Genomic DNA, 19,479 nt, shown 5'->3' with positions numbered 1-19,479 from the left:
GCGGGCGGTTTTGGCAGCTGCTGTCCAGGCAGAGAACTGCCAGTAACTCATTTATAACGGGTGTAAACTATTTTTAAGAACTGAAGGAAGATGTATTTCCTTCCACCTGAGCTACACTGGGAACATCATTTTTTTTTTGAGAACTTACTGAAAGATCTTTGAGAAATTTGAGTTTCTGCAAAGAGCAAGTTAACAACATAGAGAAACTGTATAGGTGACCTTGTGCTTTTCAAGACTTTTATTTACTTATTTTTCCCTTTCCTCCTATTTTTTTCCTGTTTCCTGTAACCAACACACCATTAAAACGACAGGAACATAACGAGTAAAATTCCCCGGAGCCGGGGCCAGGTTGCGGCTACGCGGAGGGTGGAAGCAGCGAGGGGCACAGCCCTCCTTCCCTTCCCTCCCGCCTGCCTCCCCTTGGCGATTTTCGCCTGCTGAAGCCCCGCAGGATGCGCATCCGCCGCGCTCGGGAAGCCCGGCCGCCTCCTCCGGCCGCGGGGCAGCAGCCCGCCCCCGCGGCGGGGCGGGGAGGGCGGCGGCGGCTGCCGCGGTTCCGGCAGCTGAAGGGCGGGATATTAAGGGGGGGGGAAAGAGGATAAAAGCAAGGGAAGGGAGCGGGGTGGGGAGGGAAACCCGCCTCGGGGCTCTGCGGCAGGCGCTGCCCGGGGCGGCGGGGCGGAGCGGGGCGGCGCTGCGGGGCGGAGCGGGGCGGAGCGGGGCGCGGGCGGCACCGCCTCGCCTGGCCGCGCCCGGGCGCGGGGCCGGGCCGGCGCTGCGCGGCGCTGCGCGGCGCGGCGCTGCGGCGGCAGCGGCGATGGCGGCGCGGAGGCGGCGCGGGTGCTGATCGCGGCGCGGCCCCGCGGCCCCGCGGCGCTGCGCCATGCGGGCCGGGCGCGGGGGGCCGGGCGGGAGACGGCGCCGGGGGCGGCGCGCCCTGCTGCGGGCCGCGGGCCGCGCCGCGCCGCGCCGCTGAGCAACAGTTGGCGCCGCCGCCGCCGCCGCCGCCGCCGCCGCGCAGCATGAAAGCGTGCCGGCGGAAGGCGCTGGCGCTGTGCCTGGGCTACGCGCTGCTGCTGCTGCTCGCCGCCCTCAACCTGCTGGAGTACAAGTGGCGGCGGGAGCCGCGGCGCTGCGCCGAGCCCCCCGCCGCCGCCCGCCGCCGCCCGCCGCCGCCGCCGCCCGCGGGGAGCCGCGGCCCGGCCGGCGCCCGGCGGCAGCTGGTCTATGTGTTCACCACCTGGCGGTCCGGGTCCTCCTTCTTCGGGGAGCTCTTCAACCAGAACCCCGAGGTCTTCTTCCTCTACGAGCCCGTGTGGCACGTCTGGCAGAAGCTGTACCCCGGGGACGCCGTCTCGCTGCAAGGGGCGGCCCGCGACATGCTGAGCTCCCTGTACCGCTGCGACCTCTCCGTCTTCCAGCTCTACAGCACGGCGGGCGCCGGCAAGAACCTCACCACGCTGGGCATCTTCGGCGCCGCCACCAACAAGGTCATCTGCTCCTCGCCCCTCTGCCCGGCCTACCGCAAGGAGGTGGTGGGCATGGTGGACGACCGGGTGTGCAAGAAGTGCCCCCCGCAGCGCCTCAGCCGCTTCCAGGAGGAGTGCCACAAGTACCGCACCCTGGTCATCAAGGGCGTCCGCGTCTTCGACCTGGCCGTCCTTGCCCCGCTCATGCGGGACCCGGCCCTGGAGCTCAAAGTCATCCACCTGGTGCGCGACCCCCGGGCCGTCGCCAGCTCCCGCATCAAATCCCGGCACGGCCTCATTCGGGAGAGCCTGCAGGTGGTGAGGAGCCGGGACCCCCGCATCCACCGCATGCCCTTCCTGGACGCTGGCCACAAGCTGGGCGGCAAGAAGGAGGGTGGGGGCGGCTCAGACTACCACGCGCTGGGCGCCATGGAGGTCATCTGCAGCAGCATGGCCAAGACCCTGCAGACCGCCCTGCACCCCCCCGACTGGCTCCAGGGCAACTACCTGGCTGTGCGCTACGAGGACCTGGTGGTGGAGCCCATCAAGACCTTGCGGCAGGTCTATGGCTTCGTCAACCTGTCGGTCAGCCCAGAGATGGAGAAATTCGCCCTCAACATGACCAGTGGCCCCGGCTACTCCTCCAAGCCCTTCGTGGTGTCGGCCAGGAACGCCACGCAGGCGCTGAGCGCCTGGAGGACCGCGCTCAGCTTCCAGCAGATCAAGCAGGTGGAGGAGTACTGCCACCAGCCCATGGCCCTGCTGGGCTACGAGCGGGTGGGCAGCCCCGAAGAGGTGAAGGACCTCAGCAGAACGTTGCTCAGGAAGCCGCGGCTGTGATGGGGGCAGCACGGGCACCTGACACGGCCGTCGGGCAGACGAGCCCGTCCTCTTGGCTTGAGTGAGGGAGGGAGCTGGGAAAAGCAACCTGGTTTCTGATTTCCTTCAAAGACTGCTGAAGGGTAACATACAGTAATGTGATGATTTCTTTCTTTTTTTCCTTCTTTCATTTTTTTTGCCTTTTTTCTCTTTAATTGGGTTATATATGATTTAAAAAAAATAAAGCAGAACTGAGCATATATGTAAAGCCCCTTTCCCCTTCTCAAAAATGCCAGGTGTGATTCTGTTCCAAAATCTTGTTTACGGAGTTCCTGTTGGTTTGAGGCTCGTAACGAAACTCTTGCACAATTCCTAATACATCTGTCTCCCATGGTGCGGAGGGGATGCCCTTGGAAGGCAAAATGCTGAAAATCAGACTTTTGTATGAAAGTGAATGTTCAGACATGATAGTAATAAAGAAAAACAATAAATGATATTCATTTTTATAATTACCTCAATTGTTTGGGAATTACAGCATTGCTTATGTACAGCTTACAGGGATGCTTGCTTAAAATAGCAGCAAGGACTCTTTTATGGATATGGGTGGAGGGCTGGAGTACAACATTTGACATGTTCAAAGATTAGAAGCTGCTCTTGCACAAACAAGTACAGATCTCGTAAATGTAGTGCAGGTTTTATGGCTGTATCAAAGCAGATTTCTATTTAACTGTTGTCTCCCTTTTGTTGTATTTAAAAAGTCTTTGAAGTGCCACTGTAATAATGTCCTAAGAGTTCTAAAACATTTGCTATCGCAGCAGTATTTATTTTTGTCTTGACCTGTATGTTCTGGAATCGCTGTCAAATAGAGGTGGATCTACAGTGTGACAAAACCCACAGGATTTAAAAAGACATTTGTCATACTGGAAACCATAGCATGTGTGAAAACGAAAATAAAATTATATATTACATATATTCTATGTAATAGACAGTAAGATATTTAAGATACTTCTTGACTTCCCTTGGAAGCAGGATAACAGGGAAGTGTTGAAAAATGCACAAAATCATTTATTTTTTCCCCTTTGTGTAAGTGTCAGAGAGTATATTTATGTATAAGGAAGGAGGAAACGTACAGGTGAGGATTTTTAGCTATAATAATGGAGTTTTTACAGAGTCAAACTAGCATTCGATTTCAGAGAGTGTTGGTCGGATATTCATTTGTTGTGAATTGTCATTGCTCTGTGATGGAGCCAGATGGTGATCTGGCTCTTTCCTTCTGGGAGCTTTGCCTAAAGAATCTGCCTCATCTATTAAACTTGATAAAAAGAGGAGATTTTACTACTTCTGCTTTTATAATTTCCTTCAAAAAGTCCCTATTTATTAAAGGTGAAGTGATGCATTGCACAGGAGAAGTACAAGCATCTCAAGCACTTTTTAATCTTGGTGGTGGTGTTCTCTAATGCTCTTTGAAAGGCTTATCTTGAAACTTGATTTTTTTAAGCAAAAGCATTTTGCCAAACTGTTCTCTGAGGAGACTGTTGACTTTTCTATGGGAAGTACGTTTTACATTGCCTATCTGGGTGTTGTGCCTTCAGCAAATGCGAAGAATATGAGTAGGAAGAAGGAAACTGATTTGTGAAAACAAATTGATATAAACAGGATGCTGATAAGAGTGTGCGTGTGAATGTTGTAGTGATGTGTAATATGTCTTTCTCATGTTAGTGTTTTAAGTCAAACAGGTGGTAACTGACTGCTAAAGTGTTTGAGTCCTTGATAAAGTTTTGGCAGTAGATGTTAAACAGACATTTAATAAACTAGTTCAGAGACTGTTGCAGGAGGCTGCCTATGCACGGCTGCTGAATACCTGTGAGACCTGTCCCTTCCCTCAGTTCATCGCTGCCGGCAGCAGACGTAGCATCAGTAATAGCTGTCACTGAGAACTCACATAACCGGGCTGTTCGGATGCGTTCCCAAGTCCCAGATAGCTGTGCTGAAAATGGAAGGGATAGTTAATCTGATAATCAAAATACATATTAAGGTACTTGTTTTTTTTGTGGGATTAGGTATTCTGTGTCGTCACTGCACGCGCTCGACGCGATGCCGAATGGATGGCAGACACCTGGGTTTGGGCAAACCCTGTGCTTTGCATTTTGCATTGGGACTGTCCCGGGGCAGGACTGGAAAACTCGGGTCTGCTTTGAGATCGCAGAGCTTGCTTTTCGCTGCCCGCCGCTTCATTAAGGGCCCTCGTACGGCGGTGCCGTGCAGCACCCGTGTACCCGCCGGCGCGGGACGGGCGCCCGCGGCTGCGCTGCCGCCGAGGGCCAGACCCCGGTGCTGTTCCCACGGGGCTGGCTCGCGGCAGCGTGTTGCAGCAGCCGCTCTGCCCGCGGGGTGGTCGCTCCCGCCTGCTGCGTTCCCTCCTCCACGGGAGTTTAACGGGTGAGCAGAGCGGGCAGGGATTGCCTCTGCGCGTGTGATGTGCATCAGCCCGGCGGATTTAGCTTCCACAAGTGCCCTTTGGGTCCTGATTATATCGAAAAGCTCTTTTCCCTCCTGAGAGAGCGCTAGCTGCTCTGTTAGTGGTGCATTGCAAGCACCGGCTTCGCTCTACGGGTATGAACGGTGTCAGTGGAGTTACTACATCTGAATCTGGTCCATTATTTGAGCTCCACCTACCACATTGCAGCAAGGAGTTATTCGACATTCTGTGCGAGGGTACCGGGGCACATTTCAGTGGACAGGAGGAGCAGTGCAAAGCTTCTTTCCTCAAAACAAGGCACTGCAATTGTGTTTTAGGTAAAGCTGCAGGAGAAGTGAATGGGATTTTGCTTGTGAAATGCTGGTCAGCTAGGCCCTATATTTAATGCTGCTTTGTTAAAAATTAAATATATGAACAACAGGCAGTAAAGAGGCTATTTTTAGTCCTTTTTATCTTATGCTTTCAGAAAAGAGGATTAGAGGTATTTAAAAAAAACATGATAACTGAAAAAAAAATGAAAAAGTTTTAAATCTGGAAAATCATAGAGAAAATAGGATATCAGAAAGTATTTGAACGTGGTTATGAAAGACCTCTGCCTATTGTGGGGAGAGACATCTAGCTGAGATCTGAATACTGGACTCAAATAACATCTCACGCTTGAAAAACTGCATGGGTTTGACTTCTGTCTGATTTACTAGTGACTGTGTGCTTCTTAAACCGAAGTTCACCTTAGTGAAAAATCAATAGGATAAACTAGATGTGGAGTGCACTAAGCTACACTGAGCTGGGGGACAGGGTATCTCTGAAGAGCTGGCATGGCATTGCAGTAGAACAGAAAACCCAGTGCTCAACTATGTTGTATGTTTTATCCTGTGAACAAATACAGAAAATTGTACAGGTATCATTATGGGTAGTCACTAAGTGCATGAAAACACAGGAAAATCCTCTGTCTCCAAACATTGAATCAACTTAAAACATAGGTGTAATGTGCAGGGATGTTGCAGCTGAGCTAAACACTGATAAAGCAAACCAGGTTGGAACAGTTCAGGTGTCTTTGAGGCTTTCTAACAAAAAGAGGAAATTCTTCATTTTTTCAGGTCTCCTCATTCCTTCTCAGGGGTTAAACTTCACCCCCTGGCTGAGAATGGGAAGGAGATAACGGACCAGTTTTAAACCACAAACCTTGTTTTTTCAGTTGTGATTTGAACTCAGGTCTCTGGAGAGGAAATCCTGGTGGTTATAATCAATTCTGAAACAGGTATTTTTCATTCTGTAGGTCATGAGAAGAATGGCATTTTTCTTTACCGCTCTCCTCCTTTCATTTCTAATTGCTGCAGTGTGTGCTAGGTGTCCTTAAAGTGCGAGGTGCTTAACATTAGCTTCTGCACTCTACAAGGGTCCTGGAGGTTGTTTCAGGTTTGCTCCTGTGCATACCTTTAAATGCAGGTGTAGGTCCCCATGGAGCTGCAAATGCCAGTTGTGTCCAGCTGTGGGGCTGCTTATGTGAGCAGGCCAAACTCGGGGACGTGCTGCCTGCCTTACTTACATGCTTGACCCTAGGGATGTCAATGGATCAAATCTGTTCTTATTCTCATGCCATTTAAATTCAAGGCATTGCAACCAGGATAAGTATTTCTCTGCTGGAATTAGGCATGTGAATGAAGCAAGTAGATCTAATACAGAGACTGTAAGTGAGGGGGAGACTGCCTGCCATTAGTGTATCCACCGTGGATGGTCAGCACTTGGTGATAATCCTGGTAGTCGCTCGATGTGGTTTATATTTTGTATCAGAGCTCCTGAGAAAGGTCTTATGAAAATGTGTGTATGTGTGCGTGTGTGTGTTGTAAAACCAAAACTACATGGAGTGACATTTCACCAGTATTCACCATATTACATACATTTAAAGAAGAAAAAACAATACTGTGACTATTTGGATTTATTGTTAGCAAATGAGTTGTGTTAACTTGTTTAAATAACAGCTCTTGGCTGTCATTATGTTTGTAATTCTCCACATAAGTAATCAATTCTGCAAAGAAAGTACGTAGATACTGTACAATACAGATTGTTTTACCTTCGTAAGTTAGAAAACTTACTTGTATTTATTTTTCTTTGGAGCTTGGGGTTACTGGCATCATGAGTGGAAGGTGTACCCAATCTCAGAATGAGCCTGCGTTATTGAGTATTTAGCATTTGGGCCAATGTAAACCCAGTGAGGATCCGTGCAAAACATAAAACATGCTCTCTTCCCCGGATGCGTGAAGAGCCAGCATATAAATCAGCATACCCAACACTCCTTCGTCACATTAATGTCATGAAAGGTATGAAAATAAATAATTTTATATTATAAATTGCATTGCAAATTGGAGAACTAGGATGAAACAGTTGTCTTCTGCCTCTCAGTGAAAATCACAAGCAGTAAAATGCATGTAAAAATACATGGGACATTGCTTCTCAGAAGAAAATCCTGCATGTAAGGAACCCATTTACAGGGTACACAGGAGAGGGACATCCTAGGTCCACTGATGCTGGTGAGAGCTTTGGCATCTGCTTCAGCATCTGATACCTGGCATATGCGTGTTATGACCAAGGTGGCAGGAGGGGGGCTGAGGTTGGGTGGTAGGCTTCCATCTCTCCGATCCTGTCCTGGAAGTTCATGAGCAGTCTGGACAGGCTGCGGGTCCTGTAGTACAAGATACCACAAACTTACCTCTGTATATAATGACATTATTTGGGGGTGGGGGTGGGGTGGGGTGGGGTGGGGAGGAGGGTGCTAACTGAAAATAGGGCTTTCCTGCTGAAAAGTAAGATGAAAATCAGACTGGGGAAACTCCCCAAATAGAAAATCTTTAAGAAGAAAGCAATCTGAGCAAGACAGGCCTCTGTGAGCTGCTGAGTGGCCTGTTTCTGATGGCATCAGTGGAAACTGGAGCTGCTAACTGGAATAGACCCTACAGACCCCACAGACTCTAGATGTGCTGATAAGCTTTCAGGAATGCCTCAGCACATCATTTTTCCTGGAATGGGAACATTATGCAGGAATATGTTGAATTATATTTCATATATGTGCTTCTGAAAAACACAGACTCATAATTCATGTTGGGAGGGCCCTCAGGAGGTCCCTGGTCTGACCTCCTGCTCCAAGCACGGTTGCTATGAGATGAGATAGGGCTGCTCTGGGCTCTGTCCAGTCAGGATTCGGGAACCCTTAAGGTTGGAGACTGCACTGCCTTCCCTGGGCAACTTGTTCCAGTGCTTGACTGTCCTCACGCTGAACCATGATGCTCGTGCAAATCTGGCCCCAAGCTGCTAATTCTGTTATGTAAATTTCTTGTTCCTTGATTTTGTTTTTTGGCTATGACTGCTAATAGGGGTTATGTCATTACTTCACCTTAGCTGCAGTAGACATTAGCTGCAGCTCATCTGTTGCAAAGGGTCAGCAGCAAAATGGTTAATGAGCAGTGATCTGAGTGGAAAAAATGTGGATTCATAATTAGAATGCTGCATCCAGCAATGTCCCTTGTTTTACCCAAGAGTGATAAAGAGGAGAGCAGAGGCAGAAGAAATTCATTTAGAAGAAAGGAAAGGAGTACAAAACACAAGTTGCTCTTTGTCTGCTAAAAGAAGAAAGAAATACTGTTGAGGAAAACAGAAAGAAACAAATGATACAATACAGCAAGGTTAGAAGAGGATGAATAAAAGCATTTGCATGTTAAAAGCAGGATAAAAATGCTGCTGTTTACGTAATGGTCAGAATCACTTCTGACAGCTTTCAATGTTGTTTGCCCCTGACGGTTCCTGTGGGTGCTTGCTGTACATGGCTGGGATCACATTGCCTGGTCCATTTATAAAAACGCCAAGGGACCAAGGCACCTTGGATATCTGCTTGCCCTCTCCTTCGAGTAAGATGTGACAGCTGCGCAGAGCCTGCCAGTGCCACCCCAGTGATGACTGTGAAAGCTGGGACCTTGCCACCTGCAAGAGCAGGGCTAAGGCTTGAAGCCTGCCAGCCTCTGGGGCGTCACGTGCTTTTCACCTGTGTGCACTATTGCCCCAGCTCAAAACACCGTGCTCTGCTGCAGAGAAGTTGTGGCACGTGGCTGACAGTGTGAAAATGCTTGTCTGTGGAAAATCCTGCCATCGTGCCTTGGAGTTGATTACTTGGTGGAGGTGGTGGCACTTTGTGTGCTTTACGTCACCACAGGATCCATCTCATAGTGGCTCCTCATGATTAAAAACCACGCTCCATCTTCTTCTCCAGCACGCTCTCAGAGCGCTCGCTGCCCTTCCTGTGTCCATTAACTCAGCGTACAGCCCCTTTCTTGTTTTTAAAGTTGGCCACCCTGCTTGCTTTTCCATCACTGAAACATTGCATGGGATATTATTTGCACCTTGTTTCTTTGTATTCCTGCTTTGAAACCGGGGTGAAGAGAGCATTGCTGTGGGAGTGGTGGTGCCAAAGCAGTCCCGTTTCAGAGAGAGCTGTTGGTACAACAGTCAAGCAGACGTGGTGAGGAGGAGCTAACCGCGCACGGGAGCGAGGGGAAGCTGCCAGGGCTGACCTTGGCTCATCGGGTCAGTAATCTGACCCAAGCAACCTCTTTCATGCTGAGGAGAGGTGAGAATACAGAGCATAAATGTTTAATGCTGTGGCTATGTCCCCCACGGACACTTACTGTGTTGTTTTACCCCTGTGACTGTGTCCCTGGGCTCATCACTAGCACCTCTGAGCCCCCTCAATTTTCTGTTGCTTTAAATAGGAAATTGTGCAGCTGGTGCCTCGCCAGCACCGTAGCAGTTAACCTCAGGACGTGGTGCTAGGGGGGCTAGCTAGGACCTGCCGGAGCACTTGGAAGAGAGACACCACGAAGGGCTGAGAAGATGTGCTGTAAGCTTTTGCCCTTCCCAGACAGGCGGCAGCAGCTCCTCGCAAGAGCTGGGCGACGGCAGACGTTTCCCCAGTTCTGCAGGGGCTGAGTACCCCGGGGTTTTTGTTCCCACTGTTATTTTCAGCGTTATCCTCCCCAAGAGGTGTGAAGGCCCCGCTGGTCCACAGGTGCTTCTCCTTTCAGGGCCGTGCAATCAGCCTCAGGGGCTGCAGCTGGCTGGGCTCAGGGCTGCTCTTGGGGGGCAGTTGGAGGGCTGCTGCCAGCCTCGTGCTGGGTCGTGGGACGTGAGCTAGGCCAGGGCACCCCGAGGCAGGTGGCTGTGCCCAGGTGGGGTGTTGCTGGGGAGTGCTGGAGGGAGCGAGGGAGGCTGCCGAGGCCTGAATTGGGCAGGAGGAGCAGCGGGCTGCCCGGTGCCTGCTGCGGGGGACCCTGGTGCTGTGCGGCTGGAGCCCGGTGGAGGTGAGTCCCCAGGGGTGCGCTGATGTGTGGGGTGTCCCTGCGACAAGGGTGTGTCGGGGTGGTGGGGACCTTAATGTACCTAGTGGCCATCCTGCCCTATGCGTGGCTTCCCAGCTCACTTGGGGAAGGCTTCTCTTTCTTGTCCTCTCCTCTTCTCCCCCAAACGGCCCAGACCCTTGCTTCTATGGCTGCTTGTCCCCCTTGAACAGGTGGGTGCTTGTCTTGGCTGTAGCTTATCCAGGCCTCTGGAGGTGGTCAGGCTCCCTGTTGCTTAATTAGTTCCCTTGTAATTAATGTTTTGGAAAAGTGCTTTGCTCAGGGTGGTACCTGGCTGTGCATCTTTCTGTCTTTTGCATGGATTAAAAAATTGTTTTGAAGTTCGTAACTGTTGGCTTTCACTAGAGCATAGCTTGTAAGCTCTATTTGAACAGATTCCTTAAATCTTCTCAAGAAATGGATGATCTTTTGCCTTGCTGCAGGCTTCAGAGCTTTGTACGATGTCAGATAACAGTTTCTTATTTCTTAATGAATCTTTATGTGGGAGATACCGCAGAAAAGCGTATGTGCTAGCTCCCAACCTATGTCCTATTGCCCAGTGTGGCCCTGGGGTGGGTCCGCCATGCTCGGTAACTCTGGGGTGAAGCACTAAGTTAGCCAAATCTTTCATGTAAACCTTGGCCTGTCTTTGCTTAAGCATACAGGCAATGCATAACCTTCTCTAGTCGGTGCTGAATTTTACCCTGTGGGATGGTGAAATGGAAAAAATCTAAAATGTCTAAGCAGAGTTTTAGTAAAAGAGCAGTTAACTGCACATGCAGGTGATGCATTTAAAATAGTTCATGTTTTAAAACCACTTAATCATCTTAAATATAGAACAGAAGTACTATCTTGAGTGTTCCTCGCGGTTCTTCTGCATTCAGTTACTAAAGCTAAATCAAGATGCCCGCCCTTCTTGTTTCTTTTCTGAGTCATCTGTGAAGGTTTCGGAGGAGAGTGGGGGGCTTGCTAGTGCTGGCTCTGGAGGTTGCTGGTGCCCAAGGCTGAGCATTGCCTTTGGTGTTCTGCTTTCGGTGTTGTGCAGGGGGCTCGGTGGGAGGAGGGGGATGTCCCCCAATGCCGGGGCAGTGATGGCTCCTGGTAACTCCTGGTGCCACGGGTGACGAGGCTGGACAAGGCGCTCAGGCAGCAGCTCTGAGCATGGCTGGCAAAACAGACCATGTTGTCTTAAAAAATTAGTTCAGTGAGTGATTTTTCTAATATGAGTATTAAATACCTTATTGTTCGCGGTAATTACTGTTTCTAGCCTAGCTCTCTGGTGCTTCAGGGAAAGCAATGCATCATTTGCATCTACTGGGCTGTAAAGGCAACAAGCATGGCCCACTGGCACCCTTGTGCATGTTCAGAACAATTTTGTTTTGTAGGCCATTGAATACATCACCTTTGCACACTCACTTTGTCTTTTATTGCCCATGTACTTTGGCTGTAAAACCATGCCAGCTGCTCTAGAGGCAGCGTGAGCCATAGCCTGCGCTGTCCTGGTGCTCTTGATTTCGGTTCCACTGCCCTGCGAATAGCCAAGGGCTTTGAGCCAACAGCTGTGAGACACAGCTGTAAAAATGCCACCAGCTACCTAGGAGGTTATTCTAAGGAGGTCTTTAAAAATGGCCTAGCAGTATTGCTGAGTGTGTGTGTTCGGATCTGGCCTGTGTGTGCAAACACATACTGTGAGGGGTGCTGTGCCATGGTGCAAGAGGTTTCTCAGGGGCTAGAGGAGCAGGAGATAGGTAGGCACATGAGGCCATTTAGTTCATAGATTTAAAATCTAAGTGCATAAATTAAGTGCTAAATCAGTGCTTAGTAAAACATTATTGCGTTAAGATTACAATATGGTCTTAACTCAGACGCTTAATTCTCACATAACTCACTGTTATTTAAAGAGAATAATTGTATTTAAGGTAACTTAGAAAGAGAGAAGGCATTTTCTATTCTGATGCAAGACATTAGGGAACAAGTGGTGCATGAGCAGGCCATGCAGAAGACGTGGTTACTGAAGAGCAGAAACGAAGATCACTGGCCGTTATGCAAGTAATGGCAAAGACTTATCAGGCAGCAGGACAGAAATAAATTGCTGGGGCTGGGAACAGAGGTACGGGCAGGGCTGAGCGTGGATTTACAGTGGGGTGGCAAATGCGCTGTTCCTGTGGATTTCCCTTCTCGTTTTAATGAAGCGTATTAAGCAGTAACAACACTTCCCCCTCCTTTCTGTTAAGCTGAGCAGACTTTGAAGTATATACTTCCCCTCCCTAAACAGCAGTTGAAATCCCTAGTAATTGCTTTCAGATGTACTTCACAATTTACTTATTTTCTCTATAAAAGTGGCTAGTTTCCTGAATGCCCCTGGTGTCTTTGAGGCATTGTGGGAGCTGGTGCCGTGGATCTGGTGCTCTTGTTTTCTTATCTGCTGCTTCATCGTTATTTCAAGGTAGTGACATCTGTTGTCAGAAAGTCAATACAGTGAATTTAGGAAGAACTACAACTGCTTGGGAAGTGGATGCATCAAGCTAAGCAGTTGATCTATCAAATTCACTTGCAATATTTGTTTCAGTAGTGGATTGCAGTCTGCGATCCAATTAAGCGATGGCCCTGGCAGTCGCCGAAGTACTAGTTCAGCCTGCCTGGCTCTGTGGTAGAAAAAAAATCTCTTCAGACAACAGAGAAAATGTTTGTCCTCACACTCCTGAAGAAAAAGCAGAAAGTTAGGCTGCCTAGAGAGAAAACGCAGCCTGGTCCTTGCTCCCTCCAGACCCCTTTGCCTGTTCGCGTGCCTGGTGCAGGTGGGTTTTGTGCGGGAATGTGCTTGGCAGAGCTCTCCACTGCGATTTTTGGCTGTAAAATGCCTGAAGAGAGCCTTTAATATGCAGATTGATTGAATGAAATGACTAAAAAGAACACTTCTATCGTAGCCATGAATTGGGACTTGGATTTGATTGCGTATTATATTCTTAAATGCGATTCTGCCCAAAAGGCCTTGGGCTCTGTGTGGGAAATGGCCGGCAGGGTGTCAGCTGTGCCGGGCCGTGAGCCGCCTCCTGAGGCAGTGCCGCCAGCCCGACGGCAACCTGGGGTCTTCTGACGGCCAGCAGAGATGTTCACTAGGCAAGACATTTAAAAAAAAAAAAAAAAAAAAAAAAAAAAAAAAAAAAAAGAGAGAGAGAGAGTTAAAGAAAAAGGTTACTTGATGAGACTGAGGAATGAATGGCCTCCTTAGCTTAGTGAAGGATGAGTGTTTCTGGATGGAGTTCAGCAGGTTCACAATAACGCCAAATCCAAGACCAGCTAGCTGGGATCGTGTAAAACCCACTTAAAACATTTGACAATAACACACTGGATTGACCTTTATTTATTTATTTAAGCAGAAGATTTAAGGCTCGTATTCCAGCTTTGCGATCAGGATGAGTATATGGGTTTTCTGTCCTGAGACTAGAGGGATCTTTAAACTTGTAAAGGCAAGGACTGTCTTCCACTCTGTGTATATTGCGTAGCACAACAGAGATTTAATCTTACAAAGATTCTGTCCTGGTAGTGCAATACCGTTATTTTGCTATATCAAATGATTCCAGCTAACCAAGTAAATAACCAGTGTTTCTGCTCCACTGTGGGTGATGGACACTGCTTTTCCGCCTTGTGTTAATGGGTGGATGCCCCTCAGCGAGGCCACTTTGTAGACTGCTTTTTGTGCACCCCAGTACTCTTGTCCCAGCTGCAGGCTAACCCTGTTTGAGCCTGTCAAAATAAAACCAATTTTCTCTAAAAAGTATTGTTTGATTGCTTAGAAAATTCCCATTTTGAACCTCAGTACAAAGTTGATTTTAGTTGATTTGATTTTAGTACAAAGGTGTCCATCAGATGTGTTAGTGGTATGTGGGGAAGGGGAAAAAAAAAAAAAAAAAGAAAATTGTCCTAAAGGTTAAAAAAGATCTTCAGGAGAAGGTTCTTGAAGTTATAATTTGAGAATAATGATGTTAAGAGGATAATTATTATCCATAAAAACACTTTTCTCTTAAAGGAGGAAATGGCTTCTTTTAAAATCATGGAACTTCAGTCTAGTTGTGTAGATCTTTAAATCTAGAGTTTTCTTATGGATAATGAAGTTCAAATGTTCCCTAATTATTTCCCTTTTTGGAGAAATGCTGGCCTACAGATTCCGTGGCTTAGCGCTTTCTAGCACGAACACCTTCCAGAAAGGGTCGTGCTCTCCCAAATGAGTGTGATTTGAATTTGCAAGGTTCAAAGCAGCCACGTGATATGCTGTGCGCTCCCCTTCCCCCCTGCTTCCAGCATTATAACTAGTCAGAATTATTTGGGCAGCTTTGGAAGACAATAAGGGAACAGAAAGAAGAAATTATGGGATGTAACAGTGGATTGAAGCCATTTCTGGCTGACTGAGGTAGCGAGCATCCATGGCAGCCTAATGAACAATGCAAGACCAAATTTCTGTGAAACCAAATGATCTTTAACGCATCTTGAGCGCCAGCTCTGGGAACACATGTTGTCTCCTAAGAAAGCGCTGCCATCTGCTCCGTTCACCTTCTTTGTTCCCGTGCAAGCGCCACCCCACAGAGGTCACTCGGGAGCAAACGAGTTGTGTCGCCGGCTCTGTGGATGTCCCCGAGGAGGGGGAGCCCAGCGCGGCGCTGTGCCAGGGTTTCCCGGAGAGCCGTGTCTGAGCATAACGTACCCTCGTCAGCCTGTGGGGCATCTGCTGAGCTTTGGGCGGCTGAGCCAGCAGTTCAGCACAGTTGTCTGTCCATCTCTTTAAATCTTCTGTGATTATAACTCTCGTTATAATTGCTCATTTGTATAAGTGTGAGGGAGGGTGTAATAAACTTCTATAATTTGTTTTCTACTTATTGCCAAGTTTGTTCCAATTGTAAATAACATGAATTAAACCATAGCAGTAATCTAGTCAACGTGCATTAAATCAAATTGAGCATATGTTTCAGAATTAGGCTACAGATCAAATCAGAATGTATTATTTAGATAGTTTAGAATACAGAAATACTGAATCTCACAACTCCTTTGCGTTACTCAATAACATTTAAAGCAACATGAATTTAAGATCAATGTATAGCTTTAAATTTTGTATATTATTATTTTCTTAAAAATAATAGTTGGGCTAGCAATGTTTCAGCTTGTCTAATTTCTCCTTTTTTATCCTCAAGTTTAATTTTTATTTCATTTATTTACTTTGAGATTTGATTCTGCTGCTTTTTGCACTATGAGGTCTTGTGACAAATTACCTAACTTCAGTAAAATTTTCTTTCTTTGTAAACACCAGAGGAGTAAGGCTGCTTTTCCTTTTGTGTTCTTGAGATTGTCAAATAAGAGCCTGTACAAATTACATTTAAAAAAAAAAAAAAAAAAAAAAAAAAAAAGCTAGAGTCACTTTTACTAATGCCATACATACTCTTGGATAGAAAGTGGCATGAACAATTACCACTTAAGTAATACCAGTGATTCCAAAGTATCTGAAAGTATCCACGTATCTCCAGGCAATACCGCTCTTATCTCAAGACTTGTAAGTAATTGCTGATTGATTCCCTCAATGGAAAGATTATTATTTTAAAAACCACACCTGGGTGAACCTCTGTTAATGTACCAATTGTGAAAATCTCTCTTCAGGCAAAGGTTTCATTCATGATATTTGACTTGCAATGGATTAGGTTCAGTGTAGCAACTAATGTCACAACCTGACTGCCACCTGATAGGCCCACGAGATGTTTAACGTCTGTTCGGAGTAGATATGTTTAAGCCTCTCTGAAACGTTCTGTTAAACTTGGAGAGATGCAAGAAAAAAATGCTGAGCTGAAGTCGTGTCTCCATAAGGCCCAAGTATTTTTGGTTATTGAAATCATTTAGTCATCTTTGTATATTATTAGAAAATAGCAAAAAATACCCCCTCCCCACCCCCAGCCAAATAGGGTGATTCTGTCTCACAAATGTATGCATCAGATATGCACATACTTGCGTATATGAGAGAATAGAACTTGTACTCCTGAATTCAGCTCTTAGAAGTATTGAGTAATAACTACACAGCTGACTTGATTTTGGAAATGCCCTTTACAGTAATTTATCCCGCAGAAATAGTATGCGGTGTGAGAACTTGTGCATTATATAGCTTATTAAATGTGCTTTAGTCTACATGTAACTGGCCAGCTTAACTTTTTGCGTGTAATTCTAAAAATGAGGTCTGGACTTAGCAAATATGATTTTAGAATTGGAACGTCTAAAAGTCTGAAGTATTTACTCTTGAAAGGGAGACAAGAAAGAACTTAGAGTAGAATTAGAGCTGAGGATTTCCACTGTGCCTGAAGGAGGTGCCCTGGAGAGGTAGTGCTCATTGCTTTCCTTGGGGAAATACTTTATGTGCCACATCACCTCCCTAGATAAATCCTTCAGCCCTTGCATGATGGACCTTATGCCATGTTCACATTCTCATTGTACAGAGCTACTTGGAGGAATAAGGGCTTGAGGTTTGGGCTTCACCACTGGGATAAGGGACAAGTGGGATGTAAGCAGCAGTTGTGTGGGGCCTTGTGACTTGGTGCTGTCTGATAATGCTGTGTTACAACTAAATGCTTTCCTCGTTATATATTGTTACTGAACTCAATGCAAAACTCGATGTTTAAGAGCACAAGACAAGAGCCAAAGTAAACACTAGAAGCAGATGACTAGCAGCAATGACAACTGTTAGGAAGAAACAGCACCATCAAAGGGCGCGTTCAGAGTTGATTTAGTGCGGTAAGTAAAGATGATTCTGTGTCTAACTCAAAAACTGATAAAGGCAACAACTGTTGAAGGTATATTCCCTGTGCACAAAGGGAAAGAGACTCCCCACCTTCTAACTGAAGAGAGGAAAAAAAAAAAAACCCAAAACAAACAAACCCCTCTTAAATTCCAGATGGTAGTTATGCAAATAACCTTTTAATGGCTAAGCAGGAATATTTCCCTTTGCCCATATTTATTTTCTAAGATTAAAGTTTTGCTTGTACAAACAGTGTCCACAAGCTGGTATGTGACAGTGGACATCTGTGCTTTTTCAAATCGTTAGCACCAGATCAGAATTTTGGCTGAAATTTTGAGTGCTGAGTGTTGTCTTCCAGTACCTGACTTTGGCCGATCCGTACTGGGATTGGGAGCTCTCTGATCGCTGGCCAGTTTTCCCCTCCCCAGCTTGAGCCTCGCTTGCCTTCCTCGTGGTGGGGAAGCTCTGCAGAGCGTGCCCACTGCTGGGATCTGCCCTCTCAGTGCAGGCATGCCCTATTTATGAAATTGCTCTGAATCCAGCCTAGCCTGCGTGTAATTTTAAACACAGCTCTGATGGTATGTGTTGGCTGTCTTTTTTTCCTCCTGCTAACGTGTGCATGGAGAAGTGGCTGGTGCAGTGGCCCCTTAGACTGGGCTCTGTGAGTGGAGGAAAGCAAAGGTGGAACGTGAGGCTAAGTTACCAACAGTGTTTGGCCATGGTTCAAATAGGATACAGTTAATCAGGGAAATCTGAGCTGCTGCTGCCTTAGGGTGACTCCACAGTGTTTCAGGAACATAGGAAGATACCTAATAGTGCGACTGTTGGGTAGCCTGAGCTGTGTCTGTAACTGGCACAGAGGTTCCTGTCTTGGACTTGGTTTCTAGGAATGGGTGGCCAAAATCCGAATAGCTCTTTTGTGACAAAAAGTATTGCACAGGGGAAGTTCAAATTCTCTTAATTGTGACTTTTGGCTTGAGTGGACAAATGTATCAAATGGCTAAACTGGCAGCGATGCCAGGTCTCCTGTTAGTTCTGTGTGCTGCCTGGCTGCTGCTTTGTGCAGCACTGAGACAGCAAGCAGCTTAGGGTATGAGCTGTATGGAGAAAGTGAAGCCACAGAGTGGTGAGAATAAAAGGGAACTTTCTGAAGATGGAGAAGGAGACTAACAGCAGCAATCTGGAGCTGTTGGTGGCTGGTGAGGTACCTCTGCAACTGGCCTACTGGTAGTACCGCTCCTGCGTTTGGTCACTTAAAAACAGCAGTTTTAAACACCTCTGTTTGTGGGTTCCCTGAACACTTTCCAGGGAAGATACAGGTGTCTCATTGGTGAATGTATTGCTACTGATAGTGGGCTTCTGCTAACTGTGTCAAAATTGCAGGACCTTAGCTCCTTCTCTTGGAGTCCTCAGAAGCAGTCTCTGGACCTTCAGAGGTCTACTGCTTAGTGGATTACAATAGTTTTGGAGAACTGTTCAACTGCAAGAGAGCCTAGTAAAATAGGCAGAGATGTAAATTTAATTTCTGACTAGTGGCTTATTAGCAAGACTCCAGAATGCATTCTGGGGAGAAAAACAATGAAGTAGATGAGTTGAACTGTAGCACAGAGACTAGCACTAATATTTCTAAAGCACTCAGGGCTGCTTGGGGTTAAATGCATCTCTAAGGAGGTTTTTTGCAACTATGTTTCCTGAAATCTGGTGGTTGTCCTCTTCCAGCACTCATCACTGCAGCAAAAAAAGTGATGTGTGAAATTGTGGCTCTGCCGAAGGCAGCGACCAGATTCCAGAAGTCTGCAGTGAGGTCAGGATCTTGCTCTGCAAAGCCTTAATCCTTTGCCACCTGAAAAACAGTGATATTATTAAGCGTAGGGTGTCTGAGGGGTTGGTGCGAGTCTCCAGCGTAAAGCTGGTGTTATTCCAAGGAACTCGGCAGGGTTGCAGGAGGCGAGGGGTGGAGGGAATAAAAAAGCAATACATAGGGATTTTTCAGTGGCTTTCAGAAGCCTGATGAATGTGAAGTCTTATTGCAATGTTTTTGAAATCGTGCAGCATGTTACACCCACACTGTCCTGGCTTTCCCAGTGGCGTATCCCCCCCCCCCCCCGTTTGGTGGCGTGGCGCTCGGTCACGTCTGAAGCCACGGTTCAGGGCCCCCGCAGTAACACGAGATTTCCCACGGCCGCGGCTCCCGGCCCCGTGAGCCGCCTCGGCGTGCCTGTTTTGCTGCTGTGCTGTGAACTGTATCAGCGAGCTGGGCTGGGTTAAAAATAATCCTTGTTTAACCTAGATCGTGGCACAGATCTGGTGTGGGGCCAGTGCCTCGGGGGTGTGGGAGGGGGCAGGAGAGGCTTGCGGGGGCAGAGCCGGCGCTGAAGCCCCGTGTGGATAGGGGGGTCGTGCAGATGCGAACGCCAAAGGCCCGGGTTGGGCTGTGGCACAGGTGCTGCAGCATCTGTGGTGGAGGTGGCTGGGGCTGGGTTGAGGGGACCCATGCCCAGGCTGCACAGTGTCCATCTCCCTCCGTGACCATGGGAGATCTGGGCTGATTCATTTCTTAGT

The 19,479-nt window shown here is 47.7% G+C and overlaps 1 protein-coding gene across 1 annotated transcript; it reads left to right on the top strand.

The window, feature by feature from the left end:
• The first annotated feature begins 994 nt into the window (after positions 1-994).
• Positions 995-2,806, top strand: CHST2 (carbohydrate sulfotransferase 2). The gene has a single exon (XM_062582655.1). It carries the CDS (start codon positions 1,023-1,025, stop codon positions 2,307-2,309), a length of 1,287 nt encoding a protein of 428 aa, XP_062438639.1. The 5' UTR covers positions 995-1,022; the 3' UTR covers positions 2,310-2,806.
• Positions 2,807-19,479: the final 16,673 nt, after the last annotated feature.

The sequence above is a fragment of the Rhea pennata genome, chromosome 9 (genome assembly GCF_028389875.1).
Source record: "Rhea pennata isolate bPtePen1 chromosome 9, bPtePen1.pri, whole genome shotgun sequence".
Taxonomy (NCBI): Eukaryota; Metazoa; Chordata; class Aves; order Rheiformes; family Rheidae; genus Rhea; species Rhea pennata.
Note: the sequence above shows the minus strand (reverse complement) of the source record. Positions and strands in the feature narration are given on the sequence as shown.

What these genes read in the sequence shown, in the direction of transcription:
- CHST2 (XM_062582655.1), top strand. Translation starts at nt 1,023, where the DNA reads ATGAAAGCGTGCCGGCGGAAGGCGCTGGCGCTGTGCCTGGGCTACGCG.